The sequence below is a fragment of the Neophocaena asiaeorientalis genome, unplaced genomic scaffold (assembly GCF_003031525.2).
Source record: "Neophocaena asiaeorientalis asiaeorientalis breed wild unplaced genomic scaffold, Neophocaena_asiaeorientalis_V1.1 scaffold398, whole genome shotgun sequence".
Classification (NCBI taxonomy): domain Eukaryota; kingdom Metazoa; phylum Chordata; class Mammalia; order Artiodactyla; family Phocoenidae; genus Neophocaena; species Neophocaena asiaeorientalis.
Window position 1 is genome coordinate 2,302,859 of NW_020173416.1, and position 22,792 is coordinate 2,325,650.

At 51.9% G+C, this 22,792-nt stretch overlaps 1 protein-coding gene across 3 annotated transcripts; it reads left to right on the top strand.

The window, feature by feature from the left end:
• Nucleotides 1-470: 470 nt before the first annotated feature.
• On the top strand, nucleotides 471-15,292 carry TMEM229B (transmembrane protein 229B). 3 transcript variants are annotated; one of them, XM_024747264.1, is made up of 3 exons: nucleotides 471-565; nucleotides 1,880-2,061; nucleotides 13,184-15,292. In XM_024747264.1, exon 3 carries the CDS (start codon nucleotides 13,202-13,204, stop codon nucleotides 13,703-13,705), a length of 504 nt encoding a protein of 167 aa, XP_024603032.1. In that variant the 5' UTR covers nucleotides 471-565; nucleotides 1,880-2,061; nucleotides 13,184-13,201; the 3' UTR covers nucleotides 13,706-15,292. The 3 variants fall into 3 exon arrangements, with proteins under 3 accessions (XP_024603032.1, XP_024603034.1, XP_024603033.1); XM_024747266.1 differs by having other exon boundaries at nucleotides 13,188-15,292; XM_024747265.1 differs by having other exon boundaries at nucleotides 1,880-2,052.
• Nucleotides 15,293-22,792: the final 7,500 nt, after the last annotated feature.

A 22,792-nucleotide genomic window follows, 5' to 3' on the forward strand; every position in this document is an offset into this window, starting at 1 on the left:
CATGTTAGTTGTATAAGGGCTCTTCACACATTCCTCTACTCCAAAAACTTCTGGTTCAGGTCATGCTGTCCTCAAGGGAGCCTCATGCCCTCTTCACCCTGGGACCTGGTCTAAGGGGCCGGAGGGTGTCAGAGGGGTCTGGGGACAGCTTGTGCACTTGGAGGCAGAGGTGGGACCCCATCACCTCCTCGTCCGGCTCTTCCCCTGGGGGAAGAGCCTGCAGACCAGGAAGCAGGAGGTGTCCAGCATGAGGCTGGCCCCAGGAGGGAGCCTGTTCTGACTGCCGCGCTTCATCCGCCAGGGCGGCAGCCTAACCAGCCTCAGGCCCCCAGGGCTAACCGTGGCGACCAGCCTCGGGCGCCCAGGGCTAACCGCGGCGACCAGCGGGCTGTGCTGTCAGGATGTGGGCTTTGGTTTCTGTTTCTGTTTGGTTTTGACTAGTGCTGTTAATGCGGCCTGCTTAGGGCCCAGAGAAGGGGAAGTGCCCGTGGGGGGATCGAACTCCCCAGGCACAGGGTCATGGTGGTGCTGGAGATGGAGGGTGCGCTGGACATGCCCCTGATAGGTATGTTCCGGGGTGATCCCTGCCCATGGCCCGGCAGGCTGGGAGAAGGGAGGGGTGGGGACAGGTGGGGCAGGGTTGGGGGCTCCTGTTTGTGGAGGAGCTGGGGAGGGACAGAGACCAGGAGAGCACAGCAGCCCGCAGCACTTCACCCACTCTGTCCTTCACTTCTCTCAGTGCAGAGGCCCAGGGGAGGGACCCGGGGGTGCATGCCCTCCCTGCCTGCAAGCACAGGTGCACACAGTGAATTTCAGGTCCCCAAGCCCTGCACTTTCACTTCTCTTGGCTCCCCTGCTGCCTCGCAAGTTGTCACCTTCGGGAGCAAAGGCCCGAGTCACCCCTGCTCAGAGAGCCTGGGGGGTTGGGGGAGGGAGGAGGGTGGCCATGGGCATCAGCGCAGGGTGGTGCCTCTGTGGCCCACCCTGCTTGGTCGTCCACTGGGGGATGGGGGCAATTCCCTCCCCCGGTCACACACTATTCTCAGCTTCTGAGCAGCCGGTCCGTCCCTCTGTAGGGCTGGGCTGGATCTGATCTCTGTCCCTGGGCTTGTGCAGAAGGTACAGTTTATCCAAGGGATTTTCGGGGAAGCTTCCGCACCTTCATATTAAAGAAAAAAAAATGTCGAAGTCTCTATCAGATGGTCAAGTCTTAGGGCTCTATTAAAAATATGTATGTGGCAAGGGGCATTATAAAGTCAGATTTATATCAGCTTATAGTCAATTACCGATGTTAATAGGAAGGGTCTTGACAATAATAATAAAATAATAAAATGAAATAAATATGAGGGCAGTGGGATTGCGGGTAGAGGGTTTTAGCACACATTCTGTTGGTGTGCTTGTTTTTGCACGTGCTTGGCTCCCCAAATGCTAAAACAAATGCTCTACATTGTCTGTCTTCCGTGAGGTTCTTGACTGCCCTTGAGAACAGATGTACCCACTACAGGGGGAAGGTGAGAGTGTAATTTGAAGCTAAATTGAGAATGGAGCTGGATTCTAAAATTATATCCCTGCTCAGATTTACAAGTGTGTACACACTTCACTCATGGCACAAGAAGCACCGATTCCTAGCCCCCATGTGAACTGCCTGGGATCCATTCCAGGCTCTCATCTCCGGATTAACCAGACCTGGGCAAGCAGGATGGCCGAGAGGAGGTGGCAGGCTCCAGGAGAGGCCCCATGGCCTGGGTGTGATGAGTGTCAGGTGCTGAGCCTGGAGCCCGGAGCTGTGGTGTTTGCCTTGGGGCCGCCTCTCTGGCTGGCCTGGTGGCTCGGAGCTGGGGATAGTTTAAGCTAATGAACTCCTCCTCTTTAATTCCAGGGACAAATGGAAGCCACCCATCCACTAGCCGAGGATCAGCTGAGCCCTGGGGCTGATGCTTGCCCACACTGTTGAGAATGGCACCGAGGCCCAGCCAGGCACCGGGACAAAGGTTAACCCGGGACACTCCTGGACAGTGATCCTGATGTCTGTTCGGAGCCGTGCACTCAAAGGTGTGATAAGTGAGTATGTTACTGGCTCCCAGGGGATCCCTGGCCCTTCCTGCCTCAGCAGCATGTGCACAGGGCTGAAGGTTCCAGTTCTGAGCCTGCTTCCGGTCCAAGGGCCTGTCACAGGGCTATGGTCCTGGAATGGGAGGGGGTTTTCCAGCAGTTTCTTGCCGTGTCACATGCTAGAGCCATTGTATAGCCGCATGGCCTCTAAGAACTGGGTCAGACCCAGATGGGCTGACATGAGTGATGTGAGACACCCAGCACTTAGGAGGTGGCATCTTCCCCAGTTCTCTTTCTTATCTGTATGCTCATGGGTGCTTTGGGCCCTGGGCCTCACCTCTGCGCGGTGGGAACTGGATCTCACCTAGGCTTCCAGACTCTGCCCAGAAGCCATGAGTGGTTTGTGTGGCCTTGGGTAGAGCATCCAGGGCACTGGATGGTGAAGGCTTTGTGGTGCCTTAGCTGCCATAAGCGTGGCCACCAGGGGGTCAAGAGGAGCAAGTTCTCTGCTGCTTCTGCCATGTTTCAGCCATATCTCCTCCTCAGTCCAGAGGAGCGGCATGTAGGGCGAGGGGCCCCCTGGCTGGGGAGTCTCACCTGTCCTCACATAGCCTTTCTTTCCAGCCTCGGCCTCTGGCTTTTCCTTGATGATGCTTTTAAAAAATGACAGTTGGCTGCTCTCCCAAGCCGCAGAGGCTGTCCGGCCTAAAGGCTGTTCTGTCTGAAGAGGGCAGACAGTCCCACTGTGGGACCGGGGGCCGGCAGGCAGAGAGCTCCCCCGGAAACCAGGGCAGGGAGCGCTGGTGGGTTTGTACTCGGACACGTTTTAGGAGCTGTTGGACTGGTCCATGGGAGCCCAGAGCCCTTAGCTTCTATGTAGGAGTTTGCAGAGAGGGAAAGGGTAAACCGGGTATTTCTCAGCTTTAGATAGATCTTGACTCCACTGCTAGTTGAGAGTTTAAAACTCAAGGCTAGAATCTATTTTTCAGTCAACCGAGGCTTGCAAAATCAGTTTGCGATTGGAGGGTCTTTCAGGAAGTGTGTTACCGAGTTGATTTATAGCCGGGGTGGTGTGAGAGAGCCTGGACTGTGGGAGTGGGATGGGGGGTAGAGAGATGGTCGCGGAGGCCACTGTGGGAACGCGGTGACTCAGACGGAGACCTGTTCCCCGCATTACACAGAATTCCCCAGAACAACCTACATCGTCAGCCTTAAAACAGTTGTACCCTTTTGTTCAGTGATACCACTTGTAGAATTGTTCATTAAGAAATCTTTCTTTAGGAAATAGTTCCAGCAAAGAAAAGGGCTGAATTCTCTTGTTACAGGCATAAGAAAGATGTTCTTGTGGTGTCATTGTCAGAGTAGAAATGGGAAACAGTTGTTCTCCCTTTGTTGAACACCTAGGTTAAGTAAATTATAGATTTCCACGTGGTGGACTATTACACAGCCATTATAATAAGGAGAACATAGGAAATATGACAACTTGGAAAAATTGATTATGATGTAATGAGTGGAAGTGTCAGGTTACAGGATAAGTACATTATGGTAACTTGTAAAATAAACACATGAGAAAAGATCGCAAAGGGGAAATGATAATGGCTGCTAGTTTGCTGGAATTATGAATGCCTTTTCTTTCTATGATGCATGGATTTGTTTCTTTTAAAACTAAATTAAATCTCAATGAGTACACCACATACCACTAAAAGTGATTTTCTCTAAGATGTGGGATGATGGGGGACTTTTGCTTTCTATATCATTCCTTTCTGCAGTGTTTAAATTTCAACTGTGAGCAAATGTCACTTTTGTAATCAGGAAAAAGAAAGACATTTTAAAATGCTAGATATAAAAAAATTTTAAAGGCTGTATTTCCCAAGAAAGAGGAGAAGAGAAAGGCTGAGCTCTTTAGCTCTTTATACCTGCTCTCATCAGTGTTTAAGGGCCTGCGCCTGTTTGGGCCCATTCATTCATTCATTCATCAATCCATTCATTCACAGGTATCAGTGGGTCTTACTGCCAGGCACTGTTCTAGGCACTAGTTACCCAGCAGTGAACAAGGCAGAGCCCTGCCCTTGTGGAGCTTTCATTCTAATTGGGGGAGACAGACAATGAACAAGTAGTGAAATGTCGGAAAGTGAAAGCGCTAAGACTAAAATGGGATGATGTGGGTGACGGGGAGGCTATTTTGGATCAGAGATTCCTCTGAGGGGTGTTGGTTGAGCTGAGATCTGAATGACAACAGAGAGGCAGCCATGTAAAGTCTGGGAAGGGTCCTGCAGTCCCCACCCGCAGGCTGCCCTTTGCTGCCTGAGCCCTGGTGAGCCTTGGTGCCAGGCTGACTCCGTTCCCCAAGCCCACTTGCCCCCGCCGCACCTGCCAGCTGGGATTTGCTCAGCATCTGAGGCTGTCCGAAATCCTCCCTGGCCGGCTGCCCTGCACGGATCGGCTGCTTCTGCTACTCTGGCTGTTGTCGCTGCTGCAGGCACAGGGCTTCTCTGGGCAGCCTGCACGCTGGCCGCTGCTCTTGGCTGGCATCTCCGTGGCAGGGCTGGGGCGTCTGAGATTCCCGGCAGCATTGGGGCAGGCTGGCCATCGGGGAGACTCTGGGTAACGTGTGGCCTGGTGAGAGGTCTTTGAATGGCACGTGCCTTAAGGTCCAAAGGGGTGGCTGCTGCCACGGTCCTGTGAGGGTCAGCCGTGACCCTGGAGGATCTTCGTGTGGACGCTGCCAGAACGTGGCTTCAGAACAGAACTTGGCCTCTCAGAATAGACGGAGAGCCTTCAGGAGCTCTGACACCAGTTCTGGGCTTCGCTGATGATCTACCGAGAAGCTCACATCCTTCTTGCTTCCTGTTGTCTCTCCATATACCATCTCAGCCTTCCACAAGCAGAAACTCAGAAAACGGTAGTGCCCTCAAAGGAGCCTGTAGTCAGCCTCAAGAACAGTGCAATGTGCTGACTGGGAGTGAAGGCTCTGGAGCTGAGGTCGAATCCCAGTTCTGCCTCATGGAGCTGTAAGAACTTAGGCTAATTTTCTAGCCTTTCTCTGCCTCGAATTCCCCATCTGTGAAATGGGCTTGAAGATTATCTGAGTTAGTACATGGAAAGTACTGAGAAGAGTGCCTGATTATTACTGTGACTTGGGAAGTAGCAGGAGGACCAGCCCAGGGAGCTTTCCTGGGGGGGGCGCCCACAGCAAGAGAGGGTGGAACTCTATGGCATTTGGGCAAGCCAGTGACCCCTGGTATCTTCCCCCACTTGCTTCCCTTCTGGCCCTGAAGCAAGCCCATGTTTTCCTCCCCCTCAACCTGATGACCACAGGGGAGGCTCAGGACTGTTTCAGAACTTGCCTCTGGCACCCAGAGGTAAGGGCGACCACCCACCCCTCATTAATTCCACTACCCCACCAGGAGACTGCACTCAGGGTTGCTCAAGCTGTGCCCCCGATGCCTTGTCCTCAGAGACCCCTGGAAGGCCTGTGCATCTCCCCAGAGCAGTGGTATTAATTCACTGTAATGGTTTTGTTGCCTGGGGATGGGGAGTGAAATCTGGGAAGTAAATGAGGTGAAAGAGGAAGGCTTGCCCAGCCCGTCTGCATGGAAGGGGAATCCTGATTTTCTAGCAAGACGCTCCTCTGGACGAAAATTCCCGGAGTTGTCGTGTTGTTCCAGGAAGTTAAGATGCTACACGATGGGGGGTTTTGGCAAAACCAAGAGCAGTCATCCCATGCGGCTTTGCCTCCAGCCTGTCTTGGACTTTGATGGCATTCTCTTCGCTCCTCTCAACTGCTCACCCTGCGCTCTGTCACCCTAAGGAATAGCTCAGCGGGTTCCAGGAGCAGCAGGTGAGATACTCCTAGGGAGCAGGGCTCTGAAAGCCAGCCCTCCCCCTCCCCCACCTGTCTCCTTGGAGGGGCAGTGCCGTGCCCTGATGACCCGCCTTGGGTTCTGGCCCTTTGCTGGGACTCCGTGTGCCTGGCTCTTTCATCACACATGAGGGCTCTTGTACTTGAGTGTTGTTCCCTAAAATCCCGCTTGAGAAGCCATCCACTGCTCTGCAGATTCTTTTCTCTGCTTTCAGTCTTGCCCACGCTCTCCTCTCTACTCCACCCTGAGTTTTCATTCCTGGGCTGTCCCATCTTTGTGTCATGGTCCTCAGGATGGTTATGTCTGTCACCGGGAGAAAGAAGCAACATCCCGTGAACTGCTGGTTCCTCTTGATGCAGGTAGACCCGGGGCTCCGATCCCAGGGCTGAACAAGGAGGTACTGGAAGGGTCTGGGGCAACGGGCTCAGGTTGGGGGAGGCCAGGCAGGGATGGAGGCTGTTGGGCCCAGCAGAGGGAGGGGAACCTGTCCTAGCTCAAAGTTCAGGCACAGCTCCGGTGAATATTAGAAGTGGGTTTGGGGAGTGGAGTTCTGAAAATCCACCCAGGCCAATGCCTGCCTTTAATTTTAGCATCTGTCCCATCACAGTGTGAGCTGCCATCCCACCTGACGACACTGTCTCACGTCCCCGCCCCTGTCCTCACCCCCGCCTCCTGGCCCCCGCCAGCTCTTCCCCATTCATCTTCCGTGGACCAGTCCAGGTCTCCTCAGACACCACCTGACCTCGCCTAGGTATGCTTCCCCTCCACTTACCCGTGTTCTTCCAGGCACAGAGATTCTAAACCCAGAATCCAGGCCTCGGGCTCACCCTGTTCTCTCTCCCCACACCCTCTCTTCTGTTCGGCACTTGCCTTCTCTCCCTTTGACAGCCACTCCTTTAATCTTGCTTCTGCTCCATAGGGTTTGGGCGTCCAACTCTTCCAAGTCACCTGCTCCGGGGGTGTGGGCGTGGCTGGAGCCTCTGATCTGTAACCGACTGGGAAACCGTTCTTGGCCTCCCCCAAAAGATCAGACCAAGAGGCAAGGAGAGTAGGGTTTTAAAATCAGCATCAAGGAGGGGACTGACCAGAGTGATGACTCCACCAGTTACATGAGGCTGCTGAAGTGCACATCTGAAGTCCCTTCTCCGGATCCTGGGGGACAGAGGGGCCAGGGCTACGAGTTCCTGCCAGGTGGACAGACCTGCGTTCAGAGGACCCTGAGTCGGGCAGGAGGCAGAGGGGTCTCCAGGCCACCACTGTCCACCCACCTCGGACTGCGGACCCCTCCTCGCTGCTCTGTGTTTCCCTGGAGCCCAAGCTCTGTTCTGGGCAGAGCTTAGCAACCTGTTGGGAGTTCAGCATAAAACTAGAGCTTGAGAAACTGTGCCAGGAATGCTGGCCCTTTCACTCACGCTTCTTTTAAAGCCAGGCCCTCACAGGGCTGGTTCTGAGACCCCTCCCCTTTCATCACACCTCCTCAGCCACCAGGGAGCTGGAAGCTCACTTCGATTCTCCTCAGCTGAGTTTTTGTTCCATGGGCTGTATGTGTGATTACTGTTTTCACGGGTAGCTTGGCTGCCGGGTTAGTGCTCTGGGTGGAGGTGAAGACCTGACTTGCTTGGCACAGAAGGCTGCCCGGCTGCTAGTGAGGACAGGGGCAGAAAGACCCTGCCACAGGTGGGAGGGAGAAGCTGACCAGGAATCCTGGCTCTGCCAGAAATGAAAGCCATCTTTTTTTGAGCATTTGCTGTATCCCTAGTAGTGGATATCTCTTAGCTCATTCATCCTCACTGTAACCCTCAGAGGTAGTTACTCTTATTCTCACTTTACTTATAAGGAATCTGAGACAGAGAGGTCAGGTAATGTGCCCTAGATCCCACAGGTGGGGGGTATTATTGTCCACAACACAAACCCAGGCAGTTAGGATCTGGAGCCCCTGCACTTAACCCTACACACCATTCACACCTGTGAGTCATGGTTTGTTGTTGGGCATGGCTCAGGAGGGAAGAATGGGTGTTAATTTTACACAGTTTCAGGTTTCCTTAAGTTCATTTGTCTGGCAAATTTACTGAGCATCTTCTATATACAAGGTGCTAAGATGATTAATATATAGTCATTCAACAAATAGTTTTAAGGGACCTCTCCGGTGGTCCAGTGGTTGAGACCCCATGCTTCCACTGCAGGGGGTGTGGGTTCGATCCCTGGCTGGGGAACTAAGATCCCACATGCTGCGTGGCCAAAAAAAGAAAATAAAACAAACAAACAAACAAAAATAAATGTTTTTAAGATACCATTATTTTTATAAAAGTTATACATACTAGTTAGAAAAAAATTTTAGAGTCTACAGAAAAGTATAAAGATGGAAATAAAAATCACTTATGATGTCACCATCTAGAGATGATTGTGGCTAAATTTTTTGTATATTTACATGTGTGTATGCCTTTGCAAACTCAAAATCATACTCAGCATTCCACTCTGAATCCTGCTTTTTTTCTCTTAATGTTGTATTAAACATTCATCAGGTGGCTACTGGTGCTGGCCTCCAGAGGAATCATGGCAAAGCTGAACGCTAACTGTTATCACAGAAGTGAACGGGGTGCAGAGGTGGACAGGGCAGTGGACAGCTCCAGGGTTGCAGGTGTGTAGGAAAGTCTTCACAGAAGAGCTGGATCTTGAAGAAGGATTATGGCTTCACAGTCCATGGTTGGGGGAAGGGCACCCCAAGTAGCAAAAACAGCAATGGAGAGATCGGGAGGACAGGCTCCGAAGCAGAAGTGGATCACGATGGGCTTTGCCAGTCATGCCTAGGCGTTGAGCCTTACTCTGTAGATGTTAGAGATCCACTAATGGGCTTTAAGTGGGGAGAAACAGTGGATGTGCATTTTAGAAAGACTGCTGTTTCTATACACGCTTTCACAGTAGTGATGAGTAAATTGAAAGGAGCAATGCAAGGCTGGGACACTGGTTAAGTAAGAGACTATTGGAGTCATCCAGGTGAGAGATGATGGGGCTTGAACTAGAGCAGGAATGAGAAACAGGAATGACAAGGAGGAGATGGATTTCAGATGTTTAAGAGGTAGAAAGGATAGGTGTTAATGGCTGACTTGGTGGCTTTGCCATGTGACTTGCTTGGGCCAACAAGATGTTAGTGGGTGTGACTTAACAACTTAACTAGTATTGAAAAGCACCAGTGCAGTGGGGTTGCTCACTCTTGGGCCTCCGCCCTTGCCATGAGAAGACCTTGCCAGGGCTAGTCCACTAGGCCCAGAAGAAGGACAAGAGGCAAGTGGAGCAGAGCCATCCCAGCCAAGCATAGGACAGAGCCCCCAGATGACTCACAGCCTTGTGTCTGAGGCCAGCCAAGATCTGCCAACCCATAGGCATGTGAGTTGCAATAATAAATGAGTTTATTTAAGCCATTGAGTTTGGGGATGATTTGTTATGTAGCAATTGCTGAGTGATAGGAATGTCTTCATTCTTTTTTTTTAATGTATATATTTATTTATTGGCTGCGTCGGGTCTCAGTTGTGACACGCACAGCATCTTTCGTTGCAGTGCACGGGCTCTTCATTGTGCGTATGGGCTTAGTTGCCCGACCAGGGATTGACCAGTGTCCCCTGCACAGTACGACTGACTCAACTACTGGACCACCAGGGAAGTCCCAAGAATGTCTTCACTCTTGAACTGAATGCTTACTGTGTGCGAGGCACTATTCTAGGCACCTGAGGATGCAGTGCTGAATCAAAGTCCTTACTTTCAGGGAGTTCAGATTAAAGGGGGGAAGTGGCAGAAGAAGCAAGAATGACCTCTTTCTGCTAACTGGGTGCATGGTGGTACCATTAATCAAGATGGGGGTCAGGGCTTCCCTGGTGGCGCAGTGGTTGAGAATCTGCCTGCTAATGCAGGGGACACGGGTTCGAGCCCTGGTCTGGGAGGATCCCACATGCTGCGGAGCAACTAGGCCCGTGAGCCACAACTACTGAGCCTGCGCGTCTGGAGCCTGTGCTCCACAACAAGAGAGGCCGCGATAGTGAGAGGCCCACGCACCACGATGAAGAGTGGCCCCCAGTTGCCACAACTAGAGAAAGCCCTCGCACAGAAACGAAGACCCAACACAGCAAAAATAAATAAATAAATTAATAAACTCCTACCTCCAACATCTTCTTTAAAAAAAAAAACAAAACACAGCCCAGGCTTTACCTCCTTTGTGAAGGCAACATTAAAAAAAAAAAAAAAAAAAGATGGGGGTCATACGATCCCTGAGGTGGACCTGGGTGACCTGGTCTGAGGTGGCACCTCCAGTGGGAGGCCCTCCGTACTCGCTTCGCAGCAAGGGAAGGTGACCACCCCTTCTGCTGGACAGAGGACAAGCGGTCCCCTCCCGGCCACAGGTGTGGGACAAGACACGCTGACAGTCGGGCACCAGTAGGGACGGGAAAGCTGCTGGGGCTGGAACTGCCTTCCCCCTTCCCCCTCCCGGGCCCTGAGGGGCTGCTGTTCGGTGCCATGGCCAGAGCAGCGAGGGGAGCTCGAGCCTGAGGCCAGAGGCCTGGGCTCCTATCACTGGCCGGTCCTCCCACACTCTCTGTGTCGAGTTGTGTGCTGGGTGCTCCTTTAATTGCATAATTTAAAAAGAGAAAAGAAGCTAAGAGTGGACCAAAACATTGCACAAAGTGTTCTAATTTCCAAAAGAAAAAGAAAAAAAATGATGGGGCTCATAGGAGATATTGGGAGGGAAGATAATGAGTTTGATTTGGGAAAGGAATATGAGGTGCCTATGTGACACTTAGGTGGAGGTGTTCGGGATGGACTGGGGTAAATAGGTGTAGAACACAGGAAAGCTGTTTGGCTGGGGACTGAAAGTCATCAACAGTGAAACAAAATCATCTGTACCAAAGAGAGACAGAGTACATGCTGTGGATATTCAGGGCAGGAAGAAAGGATTTGTGGTTGGGAGGATGAAATAGATTTTGTTCTGAAGGTAACCTGTAAGCTGGGTTTGTACTTGTGGAGGCAAGAGGAGAAAGGCACATAAAACACATTAGATGGGATGGTGGTAAGACGCAGAGAGCTGGACTGTGAGAATTAGGCTGAAAAAGTAGATTGGAGTGAGATCAGGGAGAGTCTTGAATGCCGGGCCAACGACACTGCAGCGTTTCATTAGCAAATGGGGAACCATTGAATGTTTTTGAGCAGGGGAGTGACATTAGGCACGCATGTCTAGGAGATGGCTGAAGTATGATGAGTTTTGAAGTCGAAATCAAAAGATACGGATTCTAGTCTCACGTCTTCCATTCAGTGCCCCTGGGATATGGGGCAAATGACTTCTCTCTGAGCTTCAACTACCTCTCTTAAAAAATGGAAGTCAAACTACCTGCCCTTCACACGAGTCTTAATTTAGTAAGAACCAATGACAAAATGTGAATGAAAGTGATTGGAAGACCACCAAGCAATGTGCATGGGTACGCATTATTGTGACTAGGTCTCCTTTAGCTGAAACGTAAGGCTGGGATTCCCAGACAGGTGGGCAGACTGCAAATGTCATCTTGTTAACCTCTGTCCCTTCTGCCACCTCGGAGAGAGGACTGCCAAAGGTGTCAGCCTGGAGTCCACTGGCAGCTGGGGTTCATGTTCTCCTGCTCTGCCTGCCCGTTCTTGATATAACCCTGAACTCTCCCACCCCACCCTCCACATAAATGACGTGTCATTTAGAGAACACCTGCTCAGGGGAGGACTGAACCAAGGCCACAGAACAGAGGACCGGGAGACAGCTGCTGCCATCAAGGAGTACACAGGCTGGTTGGATAGTAACTAGGGGTGGCATTGAGTAAAGGGTCAAATGAGTGGTCCACACAGTCGCTGGTGGAGGGCCAGGCCAGTCTTCGGAGAAGCATGATGGGGCCTTGAAGGCCAGTGGGGTTTAAAAGAGAGGATCGGAAAGGAATGAGAAGTAAAGGGGAGGACTCTCTCCTCTGTCAGCCCACTGGTTTCCTCTCAATATCGAAACTAAACACCAAAACCCCACTTAATGGAGCAGTTAAAAACAAATGCGACCACAATAAGCAACCACTTCACACCCATTAGAATGGCCATCATCACGAAACCAGAAAATAAGTGCTGGCAAGGATATGGAGAAATTGGAACCCTTGTGCATTGCTGGTGCGAATGTAATATGGTACAGCTGCTGTAGAAAACAGGAAGGCCACTCCTCAGAGAATAAAAACAATTACCATATGATCCAGCAATTCCACTCCTGGGTAAATACCCAAAAGAACTGAAAGCAGGGACTCGAACAGATATTTGTACACCCGTGTTCAGAGCAGCATTATTCACGATAGCCAAAAGGTGGAAACACCCATTAATGGATGAGTTGATACACAAAATATACCTAGGTAGATCACAATAGAATATTATTTAGCCTTAAAAAGGGAAGAAAATTCTGACACATGCTACAACATGGATGAACCATGCAGACGTTAGGCTCAGTGACATAAGCCGGTCACAACAGGACAAATACTGCATGACTCCACTTAAACGAGATACCTAGAGTTGTCAAATTCATAGAGACAAAGTAGAATAGTGGTTGCCACGGGCTGGAGAGGGGATGGGGAGATAGACAGTGTTTAATGAGTTCGGAGTTTCCGTTTGGGATGATGAAAACATTTTGGAGATGGATGGTGGTGATGGCTGCACAATGAGAATGTACTTAATATCACTTCAGTGTATACTTTAAAACAGTTAAAATGGTAACTTTTACATTATGTATATGTTCACATACACACACATAAAAGACACATGTGACGGGCTGCTTAGAAAGAGCTCACCTGAAGTAGGAGTGATGTGGAACTCACCTGAGTTTGAGAAGAAGTGGGGGAAGAGATGGGGACCCCAGTGGATGGGCCTAGTGAAAAATTAGCAAGTAGGCTGGAAATGGGGGTACTCTTCCACTGACTACCAGTCAGCCCAAGGAGTTATTATAGGGAGTGTAGTAGACACCTCTCTCCAAGTAGCACTTGAGTAGCGTTTCTCAGAGGAAGCCAGTGGGGCTGTTTGTTTTCCTCCTTTTATTTCTCATGCCTACCTGGCTCAGGTAAGGAATATGAAATAAAGTAATGAACATGGAATAGGGTTAGAAGTATGATGAGTAACTAAAAGAGAAAGGTAGAGGCAGGTTTGAAATCCCCTCCGGCCTGGTCACTCCAGAGACTTGGGGCGGGCAAGTCTGTGGGCCTCCTCCCTCACTTGTGTCTCCTTTGCGTCCCTAACAGCCAGCCCCAGTCAGCGCCATGGCTTCCGCCGAGCCCCTGACGGCGCTGTCCCGCTGGTACCTGTACGCCATCCATGGCTACTTCTGCGAGGTGATGTTCACGGCGGCCTGGGAATTCGTGGTGAACTTTAACTGGAAGTTCCCGGGGGTCACGAGCGTGTGGGCACTCTTCATCTACGGCACGTCCATCCTCATCGTGGAGCGCATGTACCTGCGCCTGCGCGGCCGCTGCCCGCTGCTGGTGCGCTGCCTCATCTACACGCTCTGGACCTACCTGTGGGAGTTCACCACCGGCTTCATCCTGCGCCAGTTCAACGCCTGCCCCTGGGACTACTCCCAGTTCGACTTTGACTTCATGGGCCTCATCACCCTGGAGTACGCCGTGCCCTGGTTCTGCGGGGCCCTCATCATGGAGCAGTTCATCATCCGCAACACCCTCCGCCTCCGCTTTGACAAGAACGCCGAGCCCGGGGAGCCCAGCGGCCCCCTGGCCCTGGCCAACGGCCACGTCAAGACTGACTGAGCTGGGGGAGGGGGGTGGGCTGGGAGGCTCTCATGGATCCTGCGGACAAGGGTACCAAGCTGGTAGGGTTGCCCCCTCTGTACAGCACAAGCCCTGCCCCGTAGGGCACACGGATCCCCCGTGCCCCACCCCCCGCCACCGTGGGCGGGCATTGGGGGCGTGGTCAGGCGTTGGGGGCGGGGTGTGGAGGCGGCAGGGGCACTTCGGGTAGGGTCTGTGGATCTCAGCCCAGCTCAGGGGCGGGAGGCCTGTGGCTACACAGGGACGGGACTACGTGGGTGACTTTGAAAGCAGCAGGCCCTGTCCTGACTAAGGGACACAGAGTGGAGCAGAAGGTGGGAGGCAAAGCCTGAGGAGGCTTTGGGCTGCTGCGGGGGCCACCTGCCTCCCTCTCACCTGGTTTAGTTGGGCTTCAGCTGGTTCCATTAGGCAATATTCAGGTGCTTGCTTGCAACCAATACCTCCCCCAGGGGCCTGCTGAGCTGCAGCCTAAGAAGAGACTGGGCAGCCAGGAGGCTGCTGGGCAGGAGTGCTGGTCTGCAAGGGCTGGGAGGTCTTCCCTTGGCTCCTTTCCCCTCCCCCAGGGTCCCACGCTGATCCCTTGGCCTTCGGGGGCTCCCCCCCTGGTGCTGGATTCCCACCAACCTTGGGCTTTTGGAGGTTTCAATCCCTGTGTGTTCAGCAGCATTTCCCCCTTTTCTCTTATTTTCAAAGCCTTTACCACTAGCAGCCCCTTTATCCATGTAAGCACCCCACCTGCCCCACCCACAACTCCCTAGGCAACACAGCAGCTGCCAGAGATAGAGCCCTGAGCAGACCCCTCCCACTCTCTTGCAGCCTTCCCTCCACTATCGTCGATGGCCAGATTCCTGAGAAGTGCCCCTTTATGCCTCCCCACCTGCCCCGGTCTGGGGGATTGTGGCAGGGCCCCTGGTGCTCACCTCCTTGCAGTGGCTAAAAACGAATGATAGCCCCAACGCACAGTCAGGCCATCTTGGGCCCCATGGATCCACAATGGGGACCTAGAGACAAATCAGTGTGAAGGGGGGAAGTTGGGCAGTAAAGGTACCTGACTGGTTTATTTTCAAACCAGCCGGGGCAGTCTAGCTTTCTAGGTGGTGGAGGAGCAGGTATGCAGTGGTGGAGAGTCATGGAGACTGAGGGAGGGAGAAAGAGAGAGCCTTTCAGCTTTGGGAGGGTCTTCGAAGCATCCTTAGTGGGAATGGGTCAGTACTGGTTCTGCCATAGCTCCAGCCCTGCAGCAAATCTCCTCAGGGCTACCCCGTCCTCAGCCCTCCCAGAAAGGCTGACCCACTGAGCTTGCTCCTTAAACAGTATTTACCCTGCCGTGCTCATGGGCATTGTCATCTCGGTTGCCCCGCCTTCCTCAGTGACAGGTCCATTGCTGGCAGTAGACAGGTGAAATCCTAACTCCAGCCCACTTCCAGCTCTGCCCCCTCCCTGAGTGGAGGGGTCCATCAGAACACAGCCTTTCCCATGGTACATGGTCTCTTCTTGACCACACTATGACTCTTAGGTAGAAATCAGCCTTTCCCTTTTTATAGAACATTAAAAGTGATAATACCACCTGTGGAGAGAATCTCCTCTTCTTGCTGTACTGCTCCACCTAGACTGTGCAGACAGCACCAGCTAGGGCACAGGCCAGGGTGGGGATGCGGGGTGTGGGCAGGGGCGGTGTCCTGGATTGGGAGAAAGGCTGGGAGACTCTGCCTTTGGCAGGGTTGTGTTCTGCAGTGACCCTGTCCAGGACAGTTTGAAGGGCGATCCCCAGCCTCTATGTCCTGGGCAGGCTCCTCCAGTCTAGGCACAACCTACATTCTGCAGGGGTTAACCCTACCTTTGATTTTACTGTGGCCCCAATTCCAGGGCTTTGGGGCTTCTAGGGGTTCAGCCTTCCAGTGGGGGTCAATTGCTTTCCATCTACAGGTGGAGGGGATTCCAGAGGAAGAATAGTGTCTGGTTCCCGGTTCATGTCAATAATTGTTTCCTCGGTCTTTTCCCCTTGATCCACATTATCTCAGTCTCCTGGACCCCACTACCCCTCTAAGCCCCTTAGACCACACTACTCACCTTTGCTCTCCCCTCCATGACAGAATCTGGTGGTCAGCTTGTTGATGTCTCCCAGCCCAAGGCCTCCATGATTCTCTGCCAGAGCAAGCCCTTGGGTGGCCCACTGGGTCTGGCCGCTCCAGAGGTTCCCCTGTCTGTTCCCTGGCACTATCTCTCTGGGCCCTATAAAAACTCCCAAGTGTGAGAGGTCCCCGAGTAAACCTGCCTGCCTGGCAACGTGCAGAGCACTGTACTTCTGCTTCATCCAGGTGCCCTGAGGCTCCTATTCTCCCTCGTAGGGGACAGAGCCCCTAGCAAAGGGAGGTGAGGACCTGGAGCTTGACCACAGGATCTGTGTGTCTTCAGGGCCCCAATCCCATAGTGCCCAAGGACTCAAAGTTTGGAGTAAACCCAGCCCTGCAAAGCAGAGAATCTGCTCACTTTTTATGAACCTCTGGTGTCCTGGGCCTCTCTCCACAGGACATGGCAGCATCTCTGAGTCACAGATCGCCATGTGCTGTCCTGCATGGTTGAATCGCTTCTGACATCTGCTAGGCATCCTGTCCCTTGTGCCGTGTCCCCCCGCCCCCCCCGATGCCAGTGAGTCACAATGGTCTATGCTTATTCACAGCAATAATACCTAGGGAGTGCCCATGAAGTCCTTTTGTCCTGGTCCCTCGCTTTCTGCATGGGTCTCCTGGGGAGGCAGCCACTGAGTGGGTCAGTTAGGAGAACCTGTATTTATAGAGCTCTGGGCTATGCAGACACCACCACAGGGGATGCAGAAAATTGGGAGGGTCAGGCCTGGAGGGCTTATGGCTAAGGCAGGGAAAGCACCTTCCACCCTGAGGCCACCCCAGGCCTGGAGGAGCGGCAGGTCCCTGCTCTACAAAAGGGGCTTTGAGGCGGGTGGGACTGTCTCCCAGCTATGGCACCTCTTCAGAAGGATACATGCCTGGTTTGTGCACCCATTGCCTGCTCTGTCTCCATCGGTCTCTTTGTCTCTTTCTTTTCACATTCATGCACACAAAATATACCGGTGTTTGTGTTCCAGGACTGGCTCTGACCCATCTCTGTTTCTTCTGTTTTGGAGCCCCGTTCCTAGGAGCTGCTGGAAGCCAGGCCCTTCACACTCTGGCATCACACTGTCTGGAGCATGCTGGATGGGGCCATGCTGTGGGGAGGGCAGGTGGCATTCTCCACCAGTCCTTTCCACGATCTCTGTGCTGACCATCTCCGGTAACCTGAATTCTCCAGCCGACCCCCGACTCCCCATCATAGTCTGGTCCAGTCCTAACTTTGGGACCAGGCTGCAGGGCAGATGGGGAGGCCCAGGCAGTATCCAGGTTGACTGTGGGTTACTGAATCTTCCCATGAGATGGGCTTCTCTTGAAAATGCCAGCCATGACCTGCAATGTCTCATGGGGCGGGAGGGCCCATGGAAGGAGTCTGAGGGTACCCCAAAGAGCTGGAAGGCTAGAACCCCTTACTTCTCATTACCTTGAAAGTCATGCTTTTTAGAGTTCTGCTCTACCCCTGGCAGTGCTGCTTTCCCCGAGAAGCACATTTGGAGGGAGTCATCCCTTCCTGCTCTGTGTACCTCTGTTCTGTCTAGCATCCCTTGTCCGCCTCTCCCCCCACCATGGTCCTGCCTACTTTCCTACTTCCAGGAAGAGGATGGAGGGTTCAGAATTTGCTCAGCCAGTTTAACCAAAACCAAAATGGCCTGGCCCCCCTGGCATAGCCAGACTGTAGAATACCTGCTGGTTTTCCGGATGGAATAGGCATTGTGCTTTCTGAATCATCGAGAAAGCCCTCTGCCTCCCCCACTCACTCGATGGTGCTCATTTCAACTGAAAGCCCTTCCCTTATGCAAATGAGCAAAGCCCCAACAGTCATTTACATGTTAGTCTAAACAAATCTATAAGGCTAGTCCATTAGAGCAGGTGTTTATAAAAAGAAAGAGGCAAGCATAATGGAACAGGGTCTACCTGATGGAGCTTCAGACAAGAGGCAAGAGGTAGGACCCAGAACAAGGAGGCCGAGGGGACTTGAGACCCTTCTTCATTGGCCAGCTCCTTCTGTACTCTACTAAATAGGTACCTTTCTTTCTTGATACTTTCCTTCCTCACCTCCTCTGCCCCACCCTCACCCGATGCAAAGAGACCTTCTGACTCATCACACCACAGGTTAGAAGAACAACTGTGGTCCCTGCTGCTGCTGGTCCTGCGACTGCGGCCAGGCACTGCACTGATTGCTTGCCCTCATTCGCAACTTTTCTCCCATCCGTGGTGAGCACTGTTATTTCCCTATTTTACAGAGGAGGTCTGGTGGCAACCAGTCTACAATCCCGATTTACCATGTCACTCTTTTGTTAAAACGTAAGCCGAAGACCCTTTGGGGAGAACTTGTGATGAGTCACGTGTCCTTTTGTACTTTGATGAGACTCTGGCTGCTGTTAGAGTCCAGTCCCTCCAAATGCTATTCACAACGTGAAATTAATGTTCAGGAGGGGGAGGTTTTTGGGAGGAGAGACGGGGTTATAAAAAAGGAAGTATGGGATGCCATCTTGGCCAAGACTTAAACCAATTGGCACAAGGATCCCTCCTCACGGAGGGAGGGTTGTGAAATTTTGGCCTCTGGCAACCCCGGGTTTGGAGGTGACATCTTCTCTACCTCCCACATGCAGCTTTATTTATTCCCCGGGCCTTTCACCTTTGATCCTATTTCCTTCTCTTGAGATTAAGCTGGGCCCCTAGCTGTCGGTGCTCTCAGAGGGTTTGAAACTACCAGGTGAAATCGTTCTCCTTTTGAAAATTCAGATGGGCCTGAGCATTGATCTGGTTAGTTCTTCAACTAATTATTGGACACCTACAGGGACCAGGCTGGTTACTGGGGTGCTCACAGCTAGTCAGGAGAAAGGCGTGGACTGTTCTTTCATGGAGATAGTTATATCAGTACAGTACAATGTTGATCAGGCCTCCAAAAGAGAAGCCTCAGTCTAACAGAGGAACCTGACTCATCCACAGGGATACATACGTAAGGCTTCCCCAGGGAAGAGACACGTAGTGCAAACCTGAAGGTCAAGTACTGATGCTTTCAGGGGTGGGCTGGCTTCTCACTGTCTGGAAATGGAAGTCTCACAGTATGTCAGCCCTAGTAAGCCCACCCTAAAAGCCAAGCTGAATGTTCCAGAGCACCACAGTCCCCTTTGGGAAACTGGAGTTAGGAATCCTGTTTGAACAACAATCCTCCCTGCCATATCTGTGCCCACCACCATAGAACAACTCACCGCCCTCCCTGCTCTTCCCAAACCATTAGTCCCCACACAGCCCTGCCAGCATTCTAGCTTCACTCTCAGAGTCCTTGGACCTTGGCCAAAGACCCAGCTCCATTGATTTGTCCAATGCTTCATTCTGGTGATATGCTTTCTAGGTGTGGGCAAAGGTGTCCTTTCAACGCCAAGAGGTACAAAGAAGAAGGATCCACTGATAGTCTAGCCTGGCTTCTTGCCTCTGTTACAGTCACACCTTCTAAACAGAAAGGAAGTGTTCTGGTTCATAAGGGTCCACTGATGGTGAAGGGTCCTGAGGCTGAATCTTCCTAGTTACAGCATGGGGATGTATTCGTTTCCTGTGGCTGCTGTAACAAATTACCACAAGCTAGCTGGCTTAAGACAACAGAAATTTATTCTCTCACGGTGCTGGAAGTCATAAGTCTGAAATCAAGGTGACAGCACGGCTTTCTTCTGGCAGTTCTAGGGGACAATCATTCTTCGCTTCTTCCAGATTCTGGTGGCTGTTGGCATGTCTTGGCTTCCTAGGCCTGTGGTGGCATCACTCCAGTTTTTGCCTCGATGGTCACATGGCCACTTCCCCTTCTGTCTGCGTCTTCTCCTCTTTTGCCTCTTCTAAGGACATTTATCATTGGATTTAGGGCCCATCTAGATAATCCAGGCTGATCTCATCTCAAGATCCTTGACTTAATTACATCTACAAAGACCCTTTTTCCAAATAAGGTCACATTCACATGTTCCAGGGATTAGGATATGGCTGTCTTTTTTGGGGAGCCACTCAGGTGTTAAGGGGGGAGATTTCTTCTGAAGCCCTGCATCCTATACCCGTTTAGGGATTCCATTAAGAGCGAGAGCTAGAAGTACAGTGTGGGGTAACCTGGGAGAGAACTCAAGGATTTAGGTCGGGGTTGTAGCTCTCCGTCCCAAGACACATCCTGTAGCTGCAATGGTTTCTCTGTTTAGATGCAGATCTGATTACTTCACTCCCTACTCCAGACTCTTTAATGATTTCCCACTAACTTTAAGATCAAGTTCACCACCTCGGCGAGGCTTTACACAGCCCTTTGTGGTTTGGCCTCATTTCTCACCTCCCCCTCAGTCCTGCACAATCCAGGGAGACTGACTTGTGGTTTCCCTGGCAGCTCCCTGCTCACTGCCTCCGGGCCTTTCCTCTTCCTGAAACACTCTTACTCCTTCTCTTAGCCCAACTAGAAACGGATGAGCTCAATTATAGCCAGCATCGTTGGTCTCTGTTTACTTCGAGCTCTCTCTGGACCCAGCTCTCGATTTAGTTCAGGCAAACTCAGGATGGAAGCTGTCTCCCTGGAAACTCTCAGCGTGACAGCTTCCAGCAGCAGTAGCTAAGTTCTTCCAGTGCTGTCCATGCAGCAGACCTTCGTTCGTTCGTTCAGCCTACTAAGCACCAGGTCCTGTGCTGGGCCTGTGCACAGCAGTGAACAAGGCAGACTATCTTTGCCCTCCCTGCCTGATGGCTTCACCTGAATTATGGGGTGCATAGAACACTGATGGGCTGATTTAGGGAAAGGGAATTAACTAGACTTAGGGGTCAGGAAATATGTCTGTGTCGGATAGCCAGGAGAGGGGGTGAAGTGCCGGACTCCAGGTAGAAAAGACAACACACGCAGAGACTGGGAACTCAGAGAAAGAGCAGGGGCCCCTGTGGTTCTGCAGTAGCTCCCAGGGTGAAGGATGGAGTCCACAGGAAGGCAGGCTAGATCAGGAAATGTCTTGTAAACCAAGTCAGGGAGAGACAGATATAAACAAACAAGAAAACAACAGGCTGTAATACATTAACAGAGTGGTGTGCAAATGAATAGGGAGCACCTTTAGATTGGGTGGCCCTAAAAGGCCTTTGGGAAGAGATGATATTTAGGTTGAATCCGGATAATGAGGAGGACCAGCCACGCGAAGATGGGGAGAGTATTTCAAGCAGAAGAAACAGCTGGTGCAAAGGCCAAAAAGTGAGAATGAGTTTGGATAGCTTGAGGAACAGATGAAAGGCTGGTGCAGCTGGAGCTTGTTGAGAAAGGGGGTGAGGAGGACAGTGTGGAGGTGAGAGAGGCAGGCGAGCGTCACAGTGTGTGGGGCTCTGGAGGCCTGGGTCGGGGGGAAGAGAAACGGAGGCGAGAGCTCTCAAGGAAGGAGACTGGTGGGGCCTGGCCCCACCCCGGCCAGGGATCCCTTTCTGGGGGTGGGGCCCGGTAGGGGAGACTGAAGGTAGAGCCTGGGGTCCCGCATGCCCTAGCATCTGTCCTGCCCTTCTAGACGCGGGGTCATGGATTGGGGTCAGCATAACTGAGACGTGGGTGTGTTTGGTTTCTGCAAACCCTTCTCTCTACCTGTTATATAAGCACTCCTGCCCTGGGGTAGATTATTCCAGGCTGGGTCCTGCAGGGCTTAACAAACTAAACTTCTCTCTCTCTCTCTCTCTCTCTCTCTCTCTCTCACATACACACACACACACACACACCCCACATACACAACACACACATTCACATTCTGAGCAGCCTCTGAGGACCCATCCTTTGACTCACTCACCCTGACTCAAGCCTTCTCTCAGGATGCACAGGCCAGGGGTGTCTAATCCACCACACATCCAACCCATCTCACCTCATCTCACCCCACCTCTTACGCTTCAACCTTTGTGAGATGGGCCTGCAGAGCTGTCCTGAAGCTACCTGTGAGCCAACCCCCATCCCACCCACAGACCTTTGGGGTCTCAGGGCCCTGGCAGATTGGGGCAGCCCAGAGCAGGGCAAGGGTTGGGAACAGCATAAGTACTGAATCAGACAGACTTTAGGCCTAACTCTGGCTCTGCCACTTACTCTCTGTATGACTTCTGATAAGACACTGAGCCCCTTTGAGATTTAGCTCAGTGGATTTAGTTCACACTTAGTTTAGTTTGATTCACTGGGAGCATATCCTAGCCTTCCTGGCAAAGCTGAGTGTAAAAGTAACCACGCTGAAGGTTTGGAGCAACCAGAGGGGGCATTACAGTCCAGTTCAGCACAGCAGACATCTTACAGTGGGCTATTTGCCACCCCTATTATTAAAAGTCTGTGGGCGTTGCCCTCAGGGAGTTTTAACTGGCCAGCTCTGGCCCATCACCGGTTGTAGGGAGACCAGCCCTCCCAGCTTGCCTGGGACTCAGGGGTTTCCTGTGCCAAAATGGGAAAAGTCTTAGCAAACCAGAGCAAACTGGTGACCCTAGCTGGTGGGCGTTTACAGTATCCTTACCAAATACAATACAATGTAGTTCCTGCTTTGCAGATTGACCCCTCTCCCCCTCGACATGATCTTGGCGGGTCCTCCTCTCCCAGGACAAGGAAGGACAAGGAAGGACAATCAACCCTTTTTTCTTTCATTTGAGTATCAAAACGAAGCCTAAAGGGACTGTCCAATAAATCATTCCTGCCCATGGATCCCCAGAGGACTTTGGGTTCCTGTTGTTTTCTCAGAGTGTTCTTTGGCCTTTCCTTAGACACCCTGAGGTGCCCCTCACAATTTTCCAATTAATTCCTTCTTAGTTTGTGTTAGTCAGTTGATTCTGTTGCTTGTAACCTAACCGACCCTTCTCCCACTCCCCACGCAGCAGTGTTCTCACTTCTGTGTGTTGACAATCCAGATCCCTGCTACATACCTGACTTCTTTTTTTTTTTTTTTTTTTTTTTTTTTGGGGCGCGGGGCCCCCCCTGTTTTTG

Excerpts from the sequence above, each read along its gene's own strand:
- TMEM229B (XM_024747266.1), top strand. The coding sequence starts at position 1,935 with ATGCTTGCCCACACTGTTGAGAATGGCACCGAGGCCCAGCCAGGCACC. Across the intron at positions 2,062-13,187 it reads TGCACTCAAAGGTGTGATAA|CCCCAGTCAGCGCCATGGCT; the intron begins GTGAGTATGTTA and ends CCTAACAGCCAG.